Below are 19,468 nucleotides of genomic sequence, written 5' to 3'. Positions count from 1 at the left end.
CCACGGGCCGTCGGAGTGTAAGTATATCCCATATTTTTTATTTTTATTCTTTTTTTTACATGAATATGGATCCCAGGGCCTGTAGGAGAGTCTCCTCTCCTCCAGATCCTGGGAACCATACAGGACCGCTCCCTGCACATGCCGTACCTGGCGTATAAGACGACCCCCGACTTTTGAGATGATTTTCAGGGTGTTAAAAAGTCGTCTTATACGCCGGAAAATACAGTACTCTATTCTGCATAATAATCGCAGTTAAGTTACATTTACTTCAAGGGAACCTGTCAGCAGATTTTGCCGCTATAAGATGCGGCCACTGCCTTTCAGGGCTTATCTATAGCATTCTATAATGCTGTACATGAGCCCCCGGTCCGACCTGCAAGTGAAGTAAAATAAGTTATGTTATACTCACCCAGAGGGGGCGGCCCGGTAAGATGGGCGTCACAGGTCCAGGTCTGAGATGAAATCAGGATAAACCTTTCCCGTTTTAGGTCAATTAGGATTACCATAATTATTAATATTTGCCAAATGCCAGAATAATGAGAGAGAAATAATTTTGAAGGCATTTTTATTACTTACTGCAAAGTCAAAAGTTTACATACACTAAGATTACTATTTCTTTAAACAAGCTTCTGATTTTTTGGCAACATCTGAGTTAACTAGAGACACACCTGTGGATGTATTTTAATGCACACCTGAAACACACTGCTTCTTTGTGTAGCATCATAGGAAAGTCTAAAGAAATCAGCCAAGATATCAGGAAGAGAATTGTGGACTTGCAGAAGTCTGGTTAAAGGTACCTTCAAACATAACGATATCGTTAAGGATATCATTGCAACGTCACGCTTTTTGTGACGTAGCAACGATCCCGCTAACGATCTTGTTATTGTGTGACAGCGACCAACGATCAGGCCCCTGCTGGGAGATCGTTGGTCGTGGGGAATGATTAGGACCTTTTTTTGGTCGCTGATCACCCGCTGTCATCGCTGGATCGGCGTGTGTGATGACGATCCAGCGATGTGTTCACTTGTAACTAGGGTAAATATCGGGTTACTAAGCGCAGGGCCGCGCTTAGTAATCCAATATTTACCCTGGCTACCATTGTAAAAGTAAAAAAAAAACAGTACATACTCACATTCTGATGTCTGTCACGTCCCCCGCCGTCCACAGGGTTAGAACTGCTTTCGGCAGGAGCGCTGCTAATGCAAGCGCTCCGGCCAAGAGCTTCCCTGCACTGACTGTCAGTGCCGGCAGTAACAGCGGTGACGTCACCGCTGTGCTCTGCTTTATGACCGGCGCTCACACAGTCAGTGCAGGGAAGCTGTCGGCCGGAGCGCTTGCATTAGCAGCGCTCCTGCCGAAAGCAGTTTTAACCCTGTGGACGCCGGGGGACGTGACAGCCATCAGAATGTGAGTATGTACTGTTTTTTTTTTTTTTTTACTTTTACAATGGTAACCAGGGTAAATATCGGGATACTAAGCGCGGCCCTGCTCTTAGTAACCCGATGGTTACCCGGGTGCTGCAGGGGGACTTCGGCATCGTTGAAGACAGTTTCAACGATGCCTAAGTCTTTCCCCTGATCGTTGATCGCTGGAGAGAGCTGTCTGTGTGACAGCTCCCCAGCGACCACACAATGATTTACCAACGATCACGGCCAGGTCGTATCGCTGGTCGTGATCGTTGGTAAATCGTTTAGTGTAACGGTACCTTTATCCTTGTGCACAATTTCAAGATACCTGAAGGTGCTTCGTTCATCTGTACAAACAATTATACGCAAGTACAAACAAGATGGGAATGTCCAGCTTTCAGGAATGAGACGGGTTTTGTGTCACATAGATGAAGGTACATTGGTCCCACATGTCAAACCAAGGACAAAAGCAAAAGGCCTTGTGAGGATGATGACAGACTTTGGAAGTACTATATCAACATGGCCTGAAAGGCCACTCTGCCAGGAGGAAGCCATTACTCAAAAAGAAAAGAAAAACAGATTGTTTGCAAATGCACACAGGAACAAAGACCTTGATTTTTGGAGACATGTTCTGTAGTCTGATGGAACTAAAATTAAACTGTTTGGGGAAAAGGGAGAAGCTTGGAAGCCTAAGGAAACAAACACAACTGTGAAACACGGGGGTGACAGCATCATGTTGTGGGGTTGTTTTGTTGCAGGCGGGACTGGAGCACTTAAAAAAATAGATAGCATCATGATAAAAGAAGATTATGTGGCAATACTGAAGCAACATCTCAATATATCAGTCAGGAAGTTAAAACTTGGCAGTAATGGGTCTTCCAAATGGACAATGAGCCGAAGCATACTGCCAAAATGGTAACAAAGTGGCTTAAGGACAACAAAGTCAATGTTTTGGAGTGGCCATCACAAAGCCCTGATCTCAATCCTATTGAAAAGTTATGGGCAAATATGAAATGGCCGGTGTGAGCAAAGTGACCTACAAACCTATATCAGTTACACCAGTTATGTCAGGAGGAATGGGCCCAAATTCCGACCAACTATTGTTAGAAGCTTGTGGAAGAATATCCCAAACATTTAAACCAAGTCATTCAGTTTTAGGGCAATGGTACCAAATACTAATGACATGTATGTAAACTTTTGACTTTGCAGTATGTAATAAAAATGCCTTAAACATTCTCTCTCTCTCATTATTTGGCAAATGTTAATAGTTACGGTAATCCTAATTGACCTAAAATGGGGAAGGTTTATTCTGAATTCATGTCAGATATTGAGAAAAACATCCATATGTGTCTTTTTATGTAGTGTATGCAAACTTCTGGTTCCAACTGTACCTCGTGGGTGGCCCATGGCAGACTGCTTCTCTGCCATTATCAAATTTCTACTGTGGGTCTATTGATGCCACAATTCCTGGTGTCTATCCCTAATTTTTGGAAATGTATGGACTCTAAGTTGGGTCTCCTACATGTGTGTTGCCTGAATTTGGCAGGGCTCTTAGAGCACCAGGACTACACCTGTCATTCATTCACCTGTTACTGCTCAATGTTAAAGCTAGAAATGCTAACCCAAGCCTTGTCCCATGCATTCATGCTGTGCAGTTATACTATTGTACTCTGGGTCAATTGATGCCACATTTCCTGGTGTCTACCTCTAGTTTGAGCTGTTTTGGAAGATTTTGGCCCCAATGAAGGTGTTGTCTATGCGTGTGGTTTTGCCTTCTATTGTATTTAATGAGGTTCGGATATGTATGTTGAACTGTCCAGCAAACATGTTCGGAGAACATTGGCGAGTTTGCCGATCCAAACCTTGAAAAGTTTGCTCATCTCTACCCAGGAGGCACGACCTCTTGAAGATGCTCTAATAAATCCTTAATTATCATCAGAACAGAGGTCCTAATTGTGTGATATAATGGCTCCCTATCTAGATGTATTCACCAGGAAGGACTTCAGAGGCCTTTCATCATGTAAATAAAGGCAACCACTCAACCATCAGATAGTCAGCATACCGGGTTTCTTTACAGATAAAGGCAGATATCCAGTGGGAAATAGAAGAAATATTGAAGCTGGGGGTTAGACGAAAGTCCAAAAGTGTGTGGGCCTACTTAGTTGTAATTGTTCCAAAACAGAACCAGGCGACCATATTTTGTGTGTACTACCAAACTTGCAATCATCTAATCGCTTGTGGCTGTGGCACACCAATGCCACAGGATTGCTGTATATAACAAAAATCATGGTCCCCTATGAACGCCAGCCACGGATTGGTTTTCACAGGAGAACCATCATGACCGGCACGGGGGTCATCAGCAGACTGCCGGTCATAATGGCAATCCATCAACGAACCACGATCACTTCACTAGGGCACCAATAGACACATAGAACGGTGAGCCCTCTGCCAGTGTACATTAAATGCTACTGTCACAGATTGACAGCGGCATTTAACAGTTTAACAGCCACGGACAGAGCTCCGCTCCTCTTGGCTGTTCAAGGCAGATGATGGTTGAATAACACAAGTAGACAACAATGATTGTAATATGTAACAGTCATTGATTTTCAGAACAAAATCCAAAACTAGAAATAATTAATATATTTATTGTTAATGGTATTTATATCTAACTCAGAAAAATTAGAAGAAAAAAAAACAAGTTATAACTATTAAAGTTCAGATGTCCAACGCCATATCTATTTCTGAGCAGGTCTGAGCAAGAAAAACACATGTAGAGATTCTCCAGGTCTTGGAAACTGTATCTGGTCATGTTCTCAGTGCAGGTCGGTGCAGGTATTCACTTTTATCTTCCAAGATGTGTCATGCCTGTATAGAAGTGATAAGTCACATTTCTCATTAACCTGAAAACAATTAAAAGACATGTTTTTAAAACAATTGACAATATGTACAGGCTATCAAATGAAACAATCTAAGCAAAGGCAACTTCAACATTATATTTTTGGTCATCAGCTGAGGTTGAAATAGACATGAAATATTGCATTATACATTGTCTACAAACAAGGCCAATTTGGAAATTCAAAATAGGAAGTTGCCAATATTAGTGTAATGTTAGAAAAATGCAACATGAACCATACAACTATGGTGAGTGTACTCATAATAGATCTATACGGCATGTAATGTTTGAGGGACTTATCTCGCCCGTCAGATTGTGTGTTGGCGATTGTTCCGCAGCAGTAGGCTGATAACTTTCATCAATTACTTCCTTTCTCAGCCAGAATTAAATAATTGTACAGCAAGAAAAAATAATAATTGTTGAAAATTAATCCAGCAATAAAACCTATATTGCATTTCTTCTATTATTACACCTTGCTTACATTATCATGCCCACTTGCACTTCTTGAAAACAAGAATGATTGTTACTTGCAATGATTTAGTATTGACATGAAGAACGTATATAAATAGAGGAAAAACACAAAAATACCTGAAAAATACATGTTCGAAGCTTTGTGTCATTCTGAAGAAGTGGATTCTGAACGTTTGCTGTTAGCTGCTTGTGATGGAGATGTAAACTGATTGTCTCCCTAAGTGATGAGAAAAAGGCAAAATATATAAAAGAATTTAACTTTAAATGATAAAACTCAATAAGAGACTAAATTAGAGACTTAGGATTCTCAATACTGTAAAAATCACTTATTACTGATTGCTGACGATAGTGGAGGATTCATTCTTACCTCCATCACAGGTAGATGAGATGAAGATATTTAGATAAATCTCAAATCACATCAAATAATGAACCTGGAAATATAAAGAAAAATAATTACATCCAACAAAGCTTAAAATCATAGAAGGTTTTCCAAAGCATTGTAGATAATTGCTGGGAATTGTCAATCATTCCATATCCAGCGAGTTATGGGAAATGTAACCAGTAGTGTTGAGCATTCCGATACCGCAAGTATCGGGTATCGGCCAATACTTACGGTATCGGAATTCCGATACCGAGATCCGATACTTTTGTGGTATCGGGTATCGGTATCGGATCCATAGGGATGTGTAAAATAAAGAATTAAAATAAAAAATATTGATATATTCACCTCTCCGGCGGCCCCTGGACATCACGCTGGTAACCGACAGGCTTCTTTGTTTAAAATGAGCGCGTTTAGGAGCTGCGAATGACGTCGCGGCTTCTGATTGGTCGCGTGCCGCCCATGTGACCGCCACGTGACCAATCAGAAGCCGCAACGTCGTTCGCAGGTCCTAAATTCCTAGCATTAGGAGTTTAGTGAATGAGAATGACGTCGCGGCTTCTGATTGGTCGCGTGGCGGTCACATGGGCGGCACGCGACCAATCAGAAGCCGCGACGTCATTCGCAGCTCCTAAACGCGCTCATTTTAAACAAAGAAGCCTGTCGGTTACCAGCGTGATGTCCAGGGGCCGCCGGAGAGGTGAATATATCAATATTTTTTATTTTAATTCTTTATTTTACACATTAATATGGATCCCAGGGCCTGAAGGAGAGTTTCCTCTCCTTCAGACCCTGGGAACCATCAGGATACCTTCCGATACTTGGTGTCCCATTGACTTGTATTGGTATCGGATATCGGTATCGGCGATATCCGATATTTTTCGGGTATCGGCCGATACTATCCGATACCGATACTTTCAAGTATCGGACGGTATCGATCAACACTAATAACCAGGGTTTATCTGGTAACCTGTGAGGACGGATTCTGAATCATTGCTGCTAATTACTTGTGCTGGTGATGAGCACAGATATTGTCTCGCTACTCAGGAGAAAATATATATAAGGGTCTGAAGTATAAATTATAAAAAATTAGAGACTAACTATTCTGAAGGATAATTACATGTTTAGCTGACGGACAGTTGAGATAATCGGCTTCTGCACCGGCAGCAATAACATTTCTTGTCAGCTATTTTTTGAAAACGCCCAAATCTGCAAAGATAAGAGAAATATTGGTTACCGGACTGGAATGAATGTTCATTAATACCAAAGATTATATTATAAAGTCGAAATTGAAACCAATATATTAAGAACTGGCCCCAGCCCAGAAAATATAACATGTAGCATCATAAACCCTACAGCCCCCGACGTCAGTCCGCTCTGATAGTAGTGAAGTATAAAAGCATTATACCAACAGAACCGCACTGACGTCTCCGTAGTGATTGTGTTTCATGAGGCGATAAATCACAAAATCTACTTACTGTTTATCACACAGGGAGTATTTGTAGTTGTACTTATAGTGGATGGTATAGCTGTGATGTTCTGTCACTTTTGGCAGCTCGGGATGGATACGATTTACCCATCTTGTGACAGCCTGCCATAACGGCCCATGGTTGTCTCTGCCTTCACCGAAGCATATCCAACAGGCGGCATGGCACAACTCGTGAGCAAGTGTGGATTGTACTCACACTAAAACAAGAGTTTATACAGTTATGAGAAAATCTGAGTACACCCTGATTAACCCCTATCTGACCTTGGACGGGATAGTACGTCCAAGGTCAGATCCCCTGCTTTGATGCAGGGCTCCAGCGGTGAGCCCGCATCAAAGCCGGGACATGTCAGCTGTTTTGAACAGCTGACATGTGCCCGTAATAGGCACGGGCAGAATTGCGATCTGCCCGCACCTATTAACTAGTTAAATGCCGCTGTCAAACGCAGACAGCGGCATTTAACTACCGCTTCCGGCCGGGCGGCCGGAAATGACATCATCGCCGACCCCCCCGTCACATGATCGGAGGTCGGCGATGCTTCTCCATTGTAACCATAGAGGTCCTTGAGACCTCTATGGTTACTGATCGCCGGTGGCTGTGAGTGCCACCCTGTGGTCGGCGCTCACAGCACACCTCCATTTCTGCTACATAGCAGCGATCAGCAGATCGCTGCTATGTAGCAGAGGCGATCGGGTTGTGCCTGCTTCTAGCCTCCCATGGAGGCTATTGAAGCATGGCAAAAGTAAAAAAAAAAAGTTGAAAAAAATGTTAAAAAAAAAAAAAAAATATAAAAGTTTAAATCACCCCCCTTTCGCCCCAATCAAAATAAATCAATAAAAAAAAAATCAAATCTACACATATTTGGTATCGCCGCGTTCAGATTCGCCCGATCTATCAATTAAAAAAAGCATTAACCTGATCGCTAAACAGCGTAGCGGGAAAAAAATTCGAAACACCAGAATTACGTTTTTTTGGTCGCCGCGACATTGCATTAAAATGCAATAACGGGCGATCAAAAGAACGTATCTGCACCGAAATGCTATCATTAAAAATGTCATCTCGGTACACAAAAAATAAGCCCTCAGCCGACCCCAGATCACGAAAAATGGAGACGCTAAGAGTATCGGAAAATGGCGCAATTTTATTTTTTTTTAGCAAAGTTTGGAATTTTTTTTCACCACTTAGATAAACAATAGCCTAGTCATATTAGGTGTCTACGAACTCGTACTGACCTGGAGAATCATAATGTCAAGTCATTTTTAGCATTTAGTGAACCTAGCAAAAAAGCCAAACAAAAAACAAGTGTGGGACTGCACTTTTTTTGCAATTTCACCGCACTTGGAATTTTTTTCCCCGTTTTTCTAGTACACGACATGCTAAAACCAATGATGTCGTTCAAAAGTACAACTCGTCCCGCAAAAAATAAGCCCTCACATGGCCAAATTGACGGAAAAATAAAAAAGTTATGGCTCTGGGAAGGAGGGGAGCGAAAAACGAACACGGAAAAATGAAAAATCCCATGGTCATGAAGGGGATAAACTGTTTGGTTTTACATATCAGGACAAAATACATTCTGAGATGAACAACACGTGACAAGTCAACCGTGCCATTATTTATACACCGAAAACTGCATCAAAATGCAGAAGCAGCGAGTGAAAAATAAGTACACCCCATGAATCAATAGCTTTTCCAATCATCTTTGGCAGCAATAACTTGAAGTTGCATCAATGGTGTCCTTAATTTATCACATATTGCTCTGGCATTTTGGCCTACTTTTTGTTAAATAAATAATGATGTAATATTTTATCATGTTGTTTTCTGAGATTGTATTTCCCTACTTTTAGGACCTTCTATGGACCTGATACTTTTTTTTTCTTCTGGTATGTAAAATATTAGAATTCAAAGAGGGTGTACTTAGTTTTTCTTATGGTAGTATGTACAATGAGTTTATAAGATGTACTGCATCACAAGTAGCAGTTTTTTGCCCTGTATACAGGTTGTTTTATGAAGCTGGAGGATGGATGTGATGTGAAACCTACCGGCAGAATCACAGACTTTTTCAGAAATGTCAATCACTGAGTAGCGGCGGTTGTTATCCAGCTTTTGCCTGCATATGCCGGATGCTGATGTCAGCCTCTTGCTCCACGAAATCTCCATTTTCTCAGGGAGCTAAAATAGAGGAAAGAAATTCCATTGCATCTGTAAACTCTTTCACCCCAATCTTACAAAGTACCCAACTCTCATTTGTGATTTACATCACTGGTCCACGTGAATTGGGCATGGGGTCTACCCGGAAGTCCAAGATGTGAGAACAAAAATAAAAATAAACTTTTTCTAAAATGTCCAGATAGCAACTAAATGGTTTTATATATAAATGTAAAAATCCTGTGAACTTCAAGCCAAAAGTTGCTAATCTTTTTGTCTCTGCATGGTGGATAATAATCTAAGGTTTCCACTCATCCCACAGAAAAGAAGACGGTGATGACATTTACCAAAATAAGTGAGATTTACCGGAGATATTCAATAAATATAATACAGAAACATGACAAAGGGGTTAAGATGCCTTTCACAAAGTTAGAGCCATTTTTCTTGGAATCTATTGTTTAAAGGGGGATATCATAGCGAAGTCATGTATCACCCAGAAACCCATGATAAGATGTGATACCTGATTATCGAAGACTGTCCTGTTGTATAGCTTGTATAGTCGCTCCACCAGCTCCTTCTTTGTTTCCTGGAAGTTGGTAACATAGATGGAAGTTGGAGAAATAATGTCTTCCAGGAAACAGCCGGGGATGTTACATAGTGGTGTCCTGGGAAAGATAAGGAATCATATATAAATCCACAGGAAACATCTTACCTAGTTCATGGTTTTATATAGAGGTAGATGCATCTGGTATAACTTACCTCTCCTCTGTAGCAGAGCTCTCCTCCCTATCAGATGGTAACTTATCTACACAGATATATGGAAGAGTGAAAATACTTTTTATAAGGCTCAAATCAGACATGTTAGTATGCAGGTCTATACTAGAGAGAGGACTATACATAGAGTGTAGAGCAGTAATAAGACTATGAATATGGGATCAGACCAGAGCAGAACACATAGCTGACCAGACCACCAGAAATCCACAGGATCATCCATTGGGATCAGGTTCTGAAATTATAATGGGGTTCAACAACAACAGGGTCCATAAACTTTCTCAGACGTCTATCCCACCTGTTGCTCAGGTAATCTATCCTTATTAATGTTGTATGTGCTCAGTACAAGATCAGAAGTGAACATGTCCTCAATGGCCAGAGGGTGGACCATCAAATGGTAGGGGTCCGTTCTCTGGGACCTTCATGTCAAATAAGACTAGAGGTCTTATCACCTCATTTGCTGATTCATGGAAGGCTTCATTGGTTTTAATGGAGATGTGGGATTTCTTGTGCAGGGCTTTCTCTATTGATGTCTATTGGATTTCCGAAAAGAGACAAGCAAATGTATTCCACATCTATAATAAATTCTATAAGGACAACAATGGCCATAAGTCAACAGGGCGGTGAGTTGTTCTCCCAATATGGAAGTGTCCGAGACATGGGACCCACACCAATCAAGCATGTGTTAAATAGGATTACCTCTGTAAGGTATCTTTAATTTAACCCCTTAGCAGCCACGTACAGCGCTCATCAGTAGAGAATGAATGGAGAGGGCTCAGGAGTTGAGCCCACCTCTTAGCAGATGATGGTTGTGTCGTTCAGCCATCATCTGCCTCTAACAGCTGAGAGTGGATTGGAGCTCTGCCTGCTTGTGTTAACCTCTTAAATGCTGCTGTCATTCTATGACAGTGGCATTTACAGCACATTACCCAGCACATTTCCCAGGTGGCTCGCTGTTCCAACTCCTGATCAGCGCCCTTGTAATTGTTTGATTTGTAAACTGACCTGTGACAGTACAGAAAACTTATTGTTATTTCTACAATAACATAAACCTGGATTGTGTCTAGAAATGATAACTTACTAGCAGTGGCGTAACTACAAAGTTATGGGCCCCGGTGCGAACTTTCAAATGGGGCCCCCCCCCGCCAAAATATTTTTCACCCAAATCCACATCCTGCCCATGCTCCTGCCCCATCCGACTCCGCACTCTGCCCCATCTGACTCCGCACTCTGCCCCATCAGACTCCGCACTCTGCCCCATCAGACTCCGCACTCTGCCCCATCAGACTCCGCACTCTGCCCCATCAGACTCCGCACTCTGCCCCATCAGACTCCTCACTCTGCCCCATCCGACTCCTCACTCTGCCCCATCCGACTCCTCACTCTGCCCCATCCGACTCCTCACTCTGCCCCATCCGACTCCTCACTCTGCCCCATCCGACTCCTCACTCTGCCCCATCCGACTCCTCACTCTGCCCCATCCGACTCCTCACTCTGCCCCATCCGACTCCGCACTCTGCCCCATCCGACTCCGCACTCTGCCCCATCCGACTCCGCATTCTGCCCCATCCGTCTCCGCATTCTGCCCCATCCGTCTCCCCATTCTGCCCCATCCGTCTCCGCATTCTGCCCCATCCGTCTCCCCATTCTGCCCCATCCGTCTCCTCATTCTGCCCCATCCGTCTCCGCATTCTGCCCCATCCGTCTCCCCATTCTGCCCCATCCGTCTCCACATTCTGCCCCATCCGTCTCCACATTCTGCCCCATCCGTCTCCTCATTCTGCCCCTGTCTCCACATCTCACCAGAACAGCAGGAACCGGAAATCTGCTGCTGGTTGATACCAGAGACCACGAGCTGCACACAACCAGGACTGAGCTGCTGAGAGCTGAAGGACCTGTGGTGACGTCATCGTCATGTGATCAGGAGGCGGAGCTGATAAATGGTGAAAGACCTATGATAGTGATGACGTCACCACAGGATCTTCAGCTCTTCCTTTCAGATCAGGCGTCGGCTGCTGATCTGATGTGTGCGCCCGGCAGGTCAGGTGGAGGGCAGGTCTGTCTGTTGCCGTGCGGGAGGAATCACCTGCACGGCAACAGTTTTTAACTTTTTGCTGGTGTTGGCGTGCATCTGACCTGCCGGGGCCCCTGACTTCCCCCGAGCCCGGTCGCAGTGGCGACTGCTGCGACCGTGGTAGTTACGCCACTGCTTACTAGTATACGTGGAAGTTCCTCCAGTATTTGATTCGTCATCATCAGTATTACTGATGGCATCGGAGCTGTGGAATAAATGTAACAGAATATGAGCCACCATGAGTCATTAATCCCCATCCTGTATCTAGTAATGGAGGAGATGTAAGTCTTACCAGGTGGAACTGTCCGGATCATCTGAAGGTGGTACAATCAGATCTGTGGGGGCAACAAATCTCTTATAAGACTATTGTAATAGCATCGACTGAGGCTCAATATCAAATAAATAAATCCTAATAAAGTATCCAGTGTTCCCCTATATGTATATGGGGCAAATAATCACATTCACCTACAGTAACCCGCTCTGTGCATGGCCACCATCAGAAGCAATCCCCAAATCCCATTTATGGCTGATATAGAACAAATGTATGAATAACGCTCTTTACCAAATTCTGAAAACAAATGTTTTTCTCCCGATATGGAAGTGTCCCAGACATTGGACCCGCACCAATAAAGCTTGTCTAAAATAGGATTATCCCTTTAATGTAACTTTAATTTAAAAATGCACAAACCCTTCTATAATTTACCTTTAATTGTTACATTTGGAATCTGATCTGTTACAGCACAGAAAATTCAGTGTTCTTTCTACAATAACCCAGATGGTATCTAGAAATGATAACTTACTATTGTGTGGAAGTTCCTGCCCGATTGGAATCATCATCATCATCATCATCAATAAGAATGATGGCATCGGAGCTGTGGAATAAATGTAACAGATAATCAGCCACCATTAACCATTAATCCCCATCATGTGCTTAGTAATGGAGGAGACGTGGGCCTTACCAGGTGGTACTGTCCGGACCATGATCTGAAGGTGGTACAATCAGATCTGTGGGGGCAACACAACATTCATTTCTCATTAGAATATTGTAATAGCAAAGACTGAGGCTCAATATCAAAAGAAATAAATCCTAATAAAGTATCCAGTGTACTCCTATATGTATAGTAGGCAAAAAAAAATCACATTCCACTACAGGGACCTGGTCAGTGCACGGCCTCCATGAGAAGCAATCCCCAAATCCCATTTCTGGATGACGATATAATGCCTGCATGAATATCCCTGACCAAATACTGAAAATAAATGGTTAATATGAGCTCATTTACTGTAGGCGTACAATAGAAATAAATCCAAGCCCTGATCACAAGGTGCGATCTGCACCCAATGACTACAATGTGGCATCGATATGTATCAGAACCTTTACTGGATTAGGGTATCTGGTAAACTCGGGGTCAGGCACGAATTGAAGCCACTGATGTTTTCTTGGCCTGGAGACCTCGGAATTGGCCTCTTTCTTGGATGAGGCTGAAAAAATGAGATAGAATCTATAACCATGAACATCTCCAATTGATAATCACTCCACATTCTCTTGATGAGCTTCAAGAGGTAGTCACCGGAAATGGTCTTCCAACAATCTTGAAGAAGTTCCCAGAGATGCTTAGCACTTGTTGGCCTTTGTGCTGGTGGGGCGGCGCGGTGTGGAGTCATGGGGACTCAGTCTTGCAGCATGGGTGCTGTGGGGCAACAGGCCGTCCGCCCTGCTGGTGCATTGCCGCTGTGGCAGTGGGCGCCGCACCGCTCCGCTCCGTTAGGGCGATAGGACCCACTACGAGGTTTACCGTGAAGGGGCAGTGGGCTTCATACAGTCTGATCAGAATGTTAAACTGAAAACCTCATATTCAGTTATATAAATTTTTGCCTAGCGGCTTTAGATCAACGTATGATTTTGGGATGTGCGGTTCATGCTCTTTTTTTTTTTCTTTTTTGCAAAACTCCACATGTAATTCACGAGAACCGGCTTCATGGAGGAAGTCCGCAGCCCCCCGCAGCTCCTCAAAGCGCTAGTGTGAAACTAGCCTTAATTGTATTATTGCCACATAGAAAATACTTATAAAATTGAGATACCCAGCACACAAATTAATCAATTCATGTGTGCCCATCAGCCACGACAAGGCATAATATTGTTTGATTAACATTAATCCTTCTACTGTATTCATGGTGGATAGGGAAGAAATGTAATTTATGGACAAAAACGCACCCTTTAAGCTTTACAGAACACAAGTCCTTGTTTAATGCAGCTTTGTACCTTGAAGTAAAGCGTTCATGCTCCCAGGAACATACTAGCTCACCTGAATGTATTAAACCCAGTGTTTATTGGATTATATATAATTTAACAACCGTAAAGAGGACAATATGAGGACATGGAATGTTATGTATAATGTAGTATTGTTTCTCAAACAAATGTAGTGAGCGTGAAGCGATCTCTCTGGGTGCTATGCAATTAACCTTGCGTGCCACATCGCTCTGCCCTTTTTATGAGTGCAGACGCTTGAATGCAAAGTGTTTAGTTCTTATTGCACTTTCAGATGATTCTTATATCTGCACAAGGAATAACCTGTATCTGCTGAAATTATGCTCCCCCAGTGAATAGTGTAATATCCCGAGGTCGGGGCTATTATTGCTGGTTAATTCTCCACTATACCTTATTGTCTCCCTTATTGACATAAATGCTTTTCCATTGCAGCTAATCCAGAAGTTGACAGATGTGGCTGAGGAGTGCCAGAACAACCAGCTGAAAAAGCTCAAGGAAACGTGTGAAAAGTACAGTAATCTCTTTTTGTCTATAAATATACTCATGGGTTCTAATTAGTGTTGAGCATTCCGATACCGCAAGTATCGGGTATCGGCCGATACTTGCGGTATCGGAATTCCGATACCGAGATCCGATATTTTTGTGATATCGGGTATCGGTATCGGAAGTGTAAAATAAAGAATTAAAATAAAAAATATTGTTATATTCACCTCTCCGGCGGCCCCTGGACATCAGCGGGAGGATCCGGCGTCCGGCACGGCTTCTTTCTTCAAAATGCGCGCCTTCAGGACCTGTGGAATGACGTCCCGGCTTCTGATTGGTCGCGTGCCGCCCATGTGACCGCCACGCGACCAATCAGAAGCCGCGACGTCATTCCTCAGCTAAAGTCCTAGAATGAGCGCCTTCTAGGACCTGAGGAATGACGTCGCGGCTTCTGATTGGTCGCGTGGCGGTCACATGGGCGGCACGCGACCAATCAGAAGCCGGGACGTCATTCCACAGGTCCTGAAGGCGCGCATTTTGAAGAAAGAAGCCGTGCCGGACGCCGGATCCTCCCGCTGATGTCCAGGGGCCGCCGGAGAGGTGAATATAACAATATTTTTTATTTTAATTCTTTATTTTACACTTTAATATGGATCCCAGGGCCTGAAGGAGAGTTTCCTCTCCTTCAGACCCTGGGATCCATGAGGATACCTTCCGATACTTGATGTCCCATTGACTTGTATTGGTATCGGATATCGGTATCGGCGATATCCGATATTTTTCGGGTATCGGCCGATACTATCCGATACCGATACTTTCAAGTATCGGACGGTATCGCTCAACACTAGTTCTAATATAATTTGCTTTTTTATCTATAAACCTTTTACTTATATTTTGCAGGGAAAAGAAAGAGTTAAAAAAGAGGATGGACAAGAAGCGGCAAGAAAAGGTCACAGATACGAAATCGAAAGATAAGAATCAGATGGAGGAGTAAGTGTGGGGCGCTACACACATTTTTGTATTTTCATAGAGGAAATTTTTTCATATCATATAAATATCTGTGCAGGTTTTTTTTATATATATAAATGGATGTTGAAATAATAACATTATGATTTTTTACTGCATTCAGATCATACGTATGTGATCTCCAAAACTCTAAAGTCTGAGTCTTTGAAGTATGACCTCTTGTTCGTCTGGCAATAGGGCTTCATTAAACAAACATATTGTGGTTCCATACAACCTATTTTTATAAAGCACTGTGGTGCCGTGGTAGCACATTATGTAGTGATGAGGCAGTGACCCAGCAAAGTTCAAAGCAAAATATCTGTTTAATGTTCAACTCACAAAAACACAGCACACAATATCCTCCGTATCTCAGCCGGGAACCATATCCTCTGGATTGCAGCCAGTCCACCTCTGAGACCAGTTGCCGTGGGCAACTGCACCGCTGTAGCACTGTGGGTGCCAGGCCTCTCAGCTCCCTTGGCTGTTTAGCTCTGCTTGCCTGTGTTACCTCACACAGGTGGAGCTCTGCACTCTAGCAAACATCAAACTGACACTGAACCTGACACACCCAAACCCTCTACTGCAGGATTTTTAACAAGCAACCTGTGGCCTCTGGCCACATAGAAAACCAGGCCAGGAAGGAAACGGACTGCCACACTACTATCCTGTAGTCCATTTCAAAATGAAAGCCCAGCAGGTTTTCTCAAATCTGCCCTGGACAAATAGCTTGTCCAAGAACTAACACTTACTTTTATTTTGCATTGCAATCACAGCTATGCCTGTGACTGCAATGCGCTCTTATGACCTCAATACTCCTTTGTGCGCATCCTGGGGGAACACAGAGTGACCCTTACATGTAACACCAGTCACTGCCTCACAGCACCCATAAAAGTCCCAGGGGCTTACACTGTAGCTTTATTTATGGAAACCAAAAGAAAGGAGATATGCTCCACACCATCAGGCTATTGCTACATGGTTACTTTAGTGATGAGACAAAGCTAAGGTCAAAGATCACAGTAACACCATTCTGCAACATAGTAAATGAGGTCACATTGTAACCTGCGAATTGCTGAAAGTATTGTGTGGCTGCAGCCACCTGCGTGTCCCAACACAACCACATTAGCCATCATTATGTTGCAGTGTAGCATTGTCATTTTGCACTCTTTGGCTACACTAAAAATCACACAGCCATGTAACCCTATCCTGGAAAAATTTTAGTTTAACCCCTTTCTGACATCAGACGTACTATCCCGTCGAGGTGGGGTGGGCCCCCATGACCAGCGACGGGATAGTACGTCATGCCCTTTAATGCGACACTGCAACTTAAGTCACGGTGATCGCATTAAAATTCTGACGCCATCTTACCTCAGGGAAGATGGCCTCGGCATCCTGGGGTATGGCGTCCCCTCCCCCGCCTCCCGATCGCTGTGATTGGCTGTTCAATTCTGAACAGCCAATCACAGCCTTTCTCATTGTTTCAGCCAATCAGCTTGGCTGAAACAGTGAGGTTCCAGGCTAGGATCGAGTACCGATGTACTCGATCCTGGGGCCGGTGCCTGGCAACCCAGGCACCGGCCAAAACCCCCCGGATTGGCGCGATCGACGATCACATCGATCGCGCCAATCGCAGGGCATAGCGGCGGTGTTACCGCGCTGTGCCCTGCCTGAAAGTACCTGATCCGGAGCCTTCCTCAGCTGCCCTGCGGCTCCGGATCCTGCAGCTGTGATTGGCACGATCGATGTGATCGTCAATCGCGCCAATCAGGAACAGGCCCGCCGGATCGGCGTGATCGACGATCACATCGATCGCGCCGATCGCCGGGCACAGCGGCGGTGTTACCGCGCTGTGCCCTGCTTGGAAATCCATGTGCCGGGCCTTGCCTCATCTTCCTGCCACCTCCCCCACCACCTCCTGCAGCTCTGCCAAATAGGGAAAAACAGCAGCGGTGTGCCCGCGCTGTGCCCTGATGGTGACCTGCCGGTCACCTGCCGGTCACTTGCTGGTGACCTGCCGGTGACCTGCCTATGATCGGAGCTGTGAGCTCCGATCATAGGCTGGTGCCTAGCGACACCGGCGTCACCAGGGCCACCTCTGATTGGTGGGATCGATGTGATCATTCGATCCCACCAATGACAGGTCACAGCAGCGGTGTGACCGCTCTGTGACCTGTCTCACCTGTCCCTGACCTGTCTGACTGCTCTTCAGGAATCCTCACACTTGGTGAGGATTCCTGAAGAGCGGTCACGCTGACAGATCCCCTCCTGTGCTGAGACTTTTGGTGCCACAGTAGCCTGTGACACCACAATTCTTGCTAAAGAAAGAAGACAGAAGAAAGAAGACAGAAGAAAGAAGAGAGACTACAACCGTAAGTGTTCATCCCCGATCCCGGCCCGATCTTACTTTACACCCCCCTTACCCCTCCCCCCCCCTTCCCCTTCCCCCTCCACCCCCACTTTGCGCCGCGTCCGTCCATGCCCAAATTTAGCAGCCGCCGAGCGTTGATTGGTGACGCAGTTCACCGATCAACACTCGTGCTCGCTTTTCTCTTTCACCCCCCTTAGCGCCGCCGAGCATTGATTGGTGACGCAGTTCACCGATCAACACTCGTGCTCGCTTTTCTTTCCCACATCCCCGTCCGCGCACCCAAACACTGCGTCCAAACCCGTGCCTTTCATTTTTCTTTTTCCACATCCCCGTCCACGCACCCCGCCGCTGCGTCTGAACCCGTGCCTTTCATTTCTTTTTTTTTTCCCACATCCCCGTCCACGCACCCCGCCGCTGCGTCTGAACCCGTGCCTTTCATTTCTTTTTTTTTTTCCACCTCCCCGTCCACGCACCCCGCCGCTGCGTCTGAACCCGTGCCTTTCATTTCTTTTTTTTTTTCCACATTCCCGTCCACGCACCCCGCCGCTGCGTCTGAACCCGTGCCTTTCATTTCTTTTTTTTTTCCCCCATCCCCGTCCACGCACTCCGCCGCTGCGTCTGAACACGAGCCTTTCATTTCTTTTTTTCCACATCCCCGTCCACGCACCCCGCCGCTGCGTCTGAACCCATGCCTTTCATTTCTTTTTTTTTTTCCACATCCCCGTCCACGCACCCCGCCGCTGCGTCTGAACCCGTGCCTTTCATTTCTTTTTTTTTTTTTCCACATCCCCGTCCACGCACCCCGCCGCTGCGTCTGAACCTGTGCCTTTCATTTCTTTTTTTTTTTCCCACATCCCTGTCCACGCACCCCGCCGCTGCGTCTGAACCCGTGCCTTTCATTTCTTTTTTTTTTCCCACATCCCCGTCCACGCAACCCGCCGCTGCGTCTGAACCCGTGCCTTTCATTTCTTTTTTTTTTTCCCACATCCCCGTCCACGCACCCCGCCGCTGCGTCTGAACCCGTGCCTTTCATTTCTTTTTTTTTTTCCCACATCCCCGTCCACGCACCCCGCCGCTGCGTCTGAACCCGTGCCTTTCATTTCTTTTTTTTTTTTTCCCACATCCCCGTCCACGCACCCCGCCGCTGCGTCTGAACCCGTGCCTTACATTTCTTTTTTTTTTTTTCCACATCCCCGTCCACGCACCCCGCCGCTGCGTCTGAACCCGTGCCTTTCATTTCTTTTTTTTTTTCCCACATCCCCGTCCACGCACCCCGCCGCTGCGTCTGAACCCGTGCCTTTCATTTCTTTTTTTTTTTTCCACATCCCCGTCCACGCACCCCGCCGCTGCGTCTGAACCCGTGCCTTTCATTTCTTGTTTTTTTCCCCACATCCCCATCCACGCACCCCGCCGCTGCGTCTGAACCCGTGCCTTTCATTTCTTTTTTTTTTTTCCACATCCCCGTCCACGCACCCCGCCGCTGCGTCTGAACCCGTGCCTTTCATTTCTTTTTTTTTTTCCACATCCCCGTCCACGCACCCCGCCGCTGCGTCTGAACCCGTGCCTTTCATTTCTTTTTTTTTTCCCCACATCCCCATCCACGCACCCCGCCGCTGCGTCTGAACCCGTGCCTTTCATTTCTTTTTTTTTTTTCCACATCCCCGTCCACGCACCCCGCCGCTGCGTCTGAACCCGTGCCTTTCATTTCTTTTTTTTTTTTACA

At 45.1% G+C, this 19,468-nt stretch overlaps 1 protein-coding gene across 1 annotated transcript in view; it reads left to right on the top strand.

Moving 5' to 3' along the window:
- Positions 1-19,468, top strand: part of PLCB1 (phospholipase C beta 1) — an 865,647-nt gene that overhangs the window by 767,780 nt on the left and 78,399 nt on the right. Inside the window, exons 28-29 of the mRNA XM_069768815.1 lie at positions 14,325-14,401; positions 15,276-15,365. Of these exons, the coding sequence (XP_069624916.1) occupies positions 14,325-14,401; positions 15,276-15,365 (167 nt within the window). The remainder of the gene's footprint in view (positions 1-14,324; positions 14,402-15,275; positions 15,366-19,468) is intronic.

The sequence above is a fragment of the Ranitomeya imitator genome, chromosome 5, assembly GCF_032444005.1.
Source record: "Ranitomeya imitator isolate aRanImi1 chromosome 5, aRanImi1.pri, whole genome shotgun sequence".
Taxonomy (NCBI): domain Eukaryota; kingdom Metazoa; phylum Chordata; class Amphibia; order Anura; family Dendrobatidae; genus Ranitomeya; species Ranitomeya imitator.
This window is presented reverse-complemented; position numbering and strand designations above follow the sequence as displayed.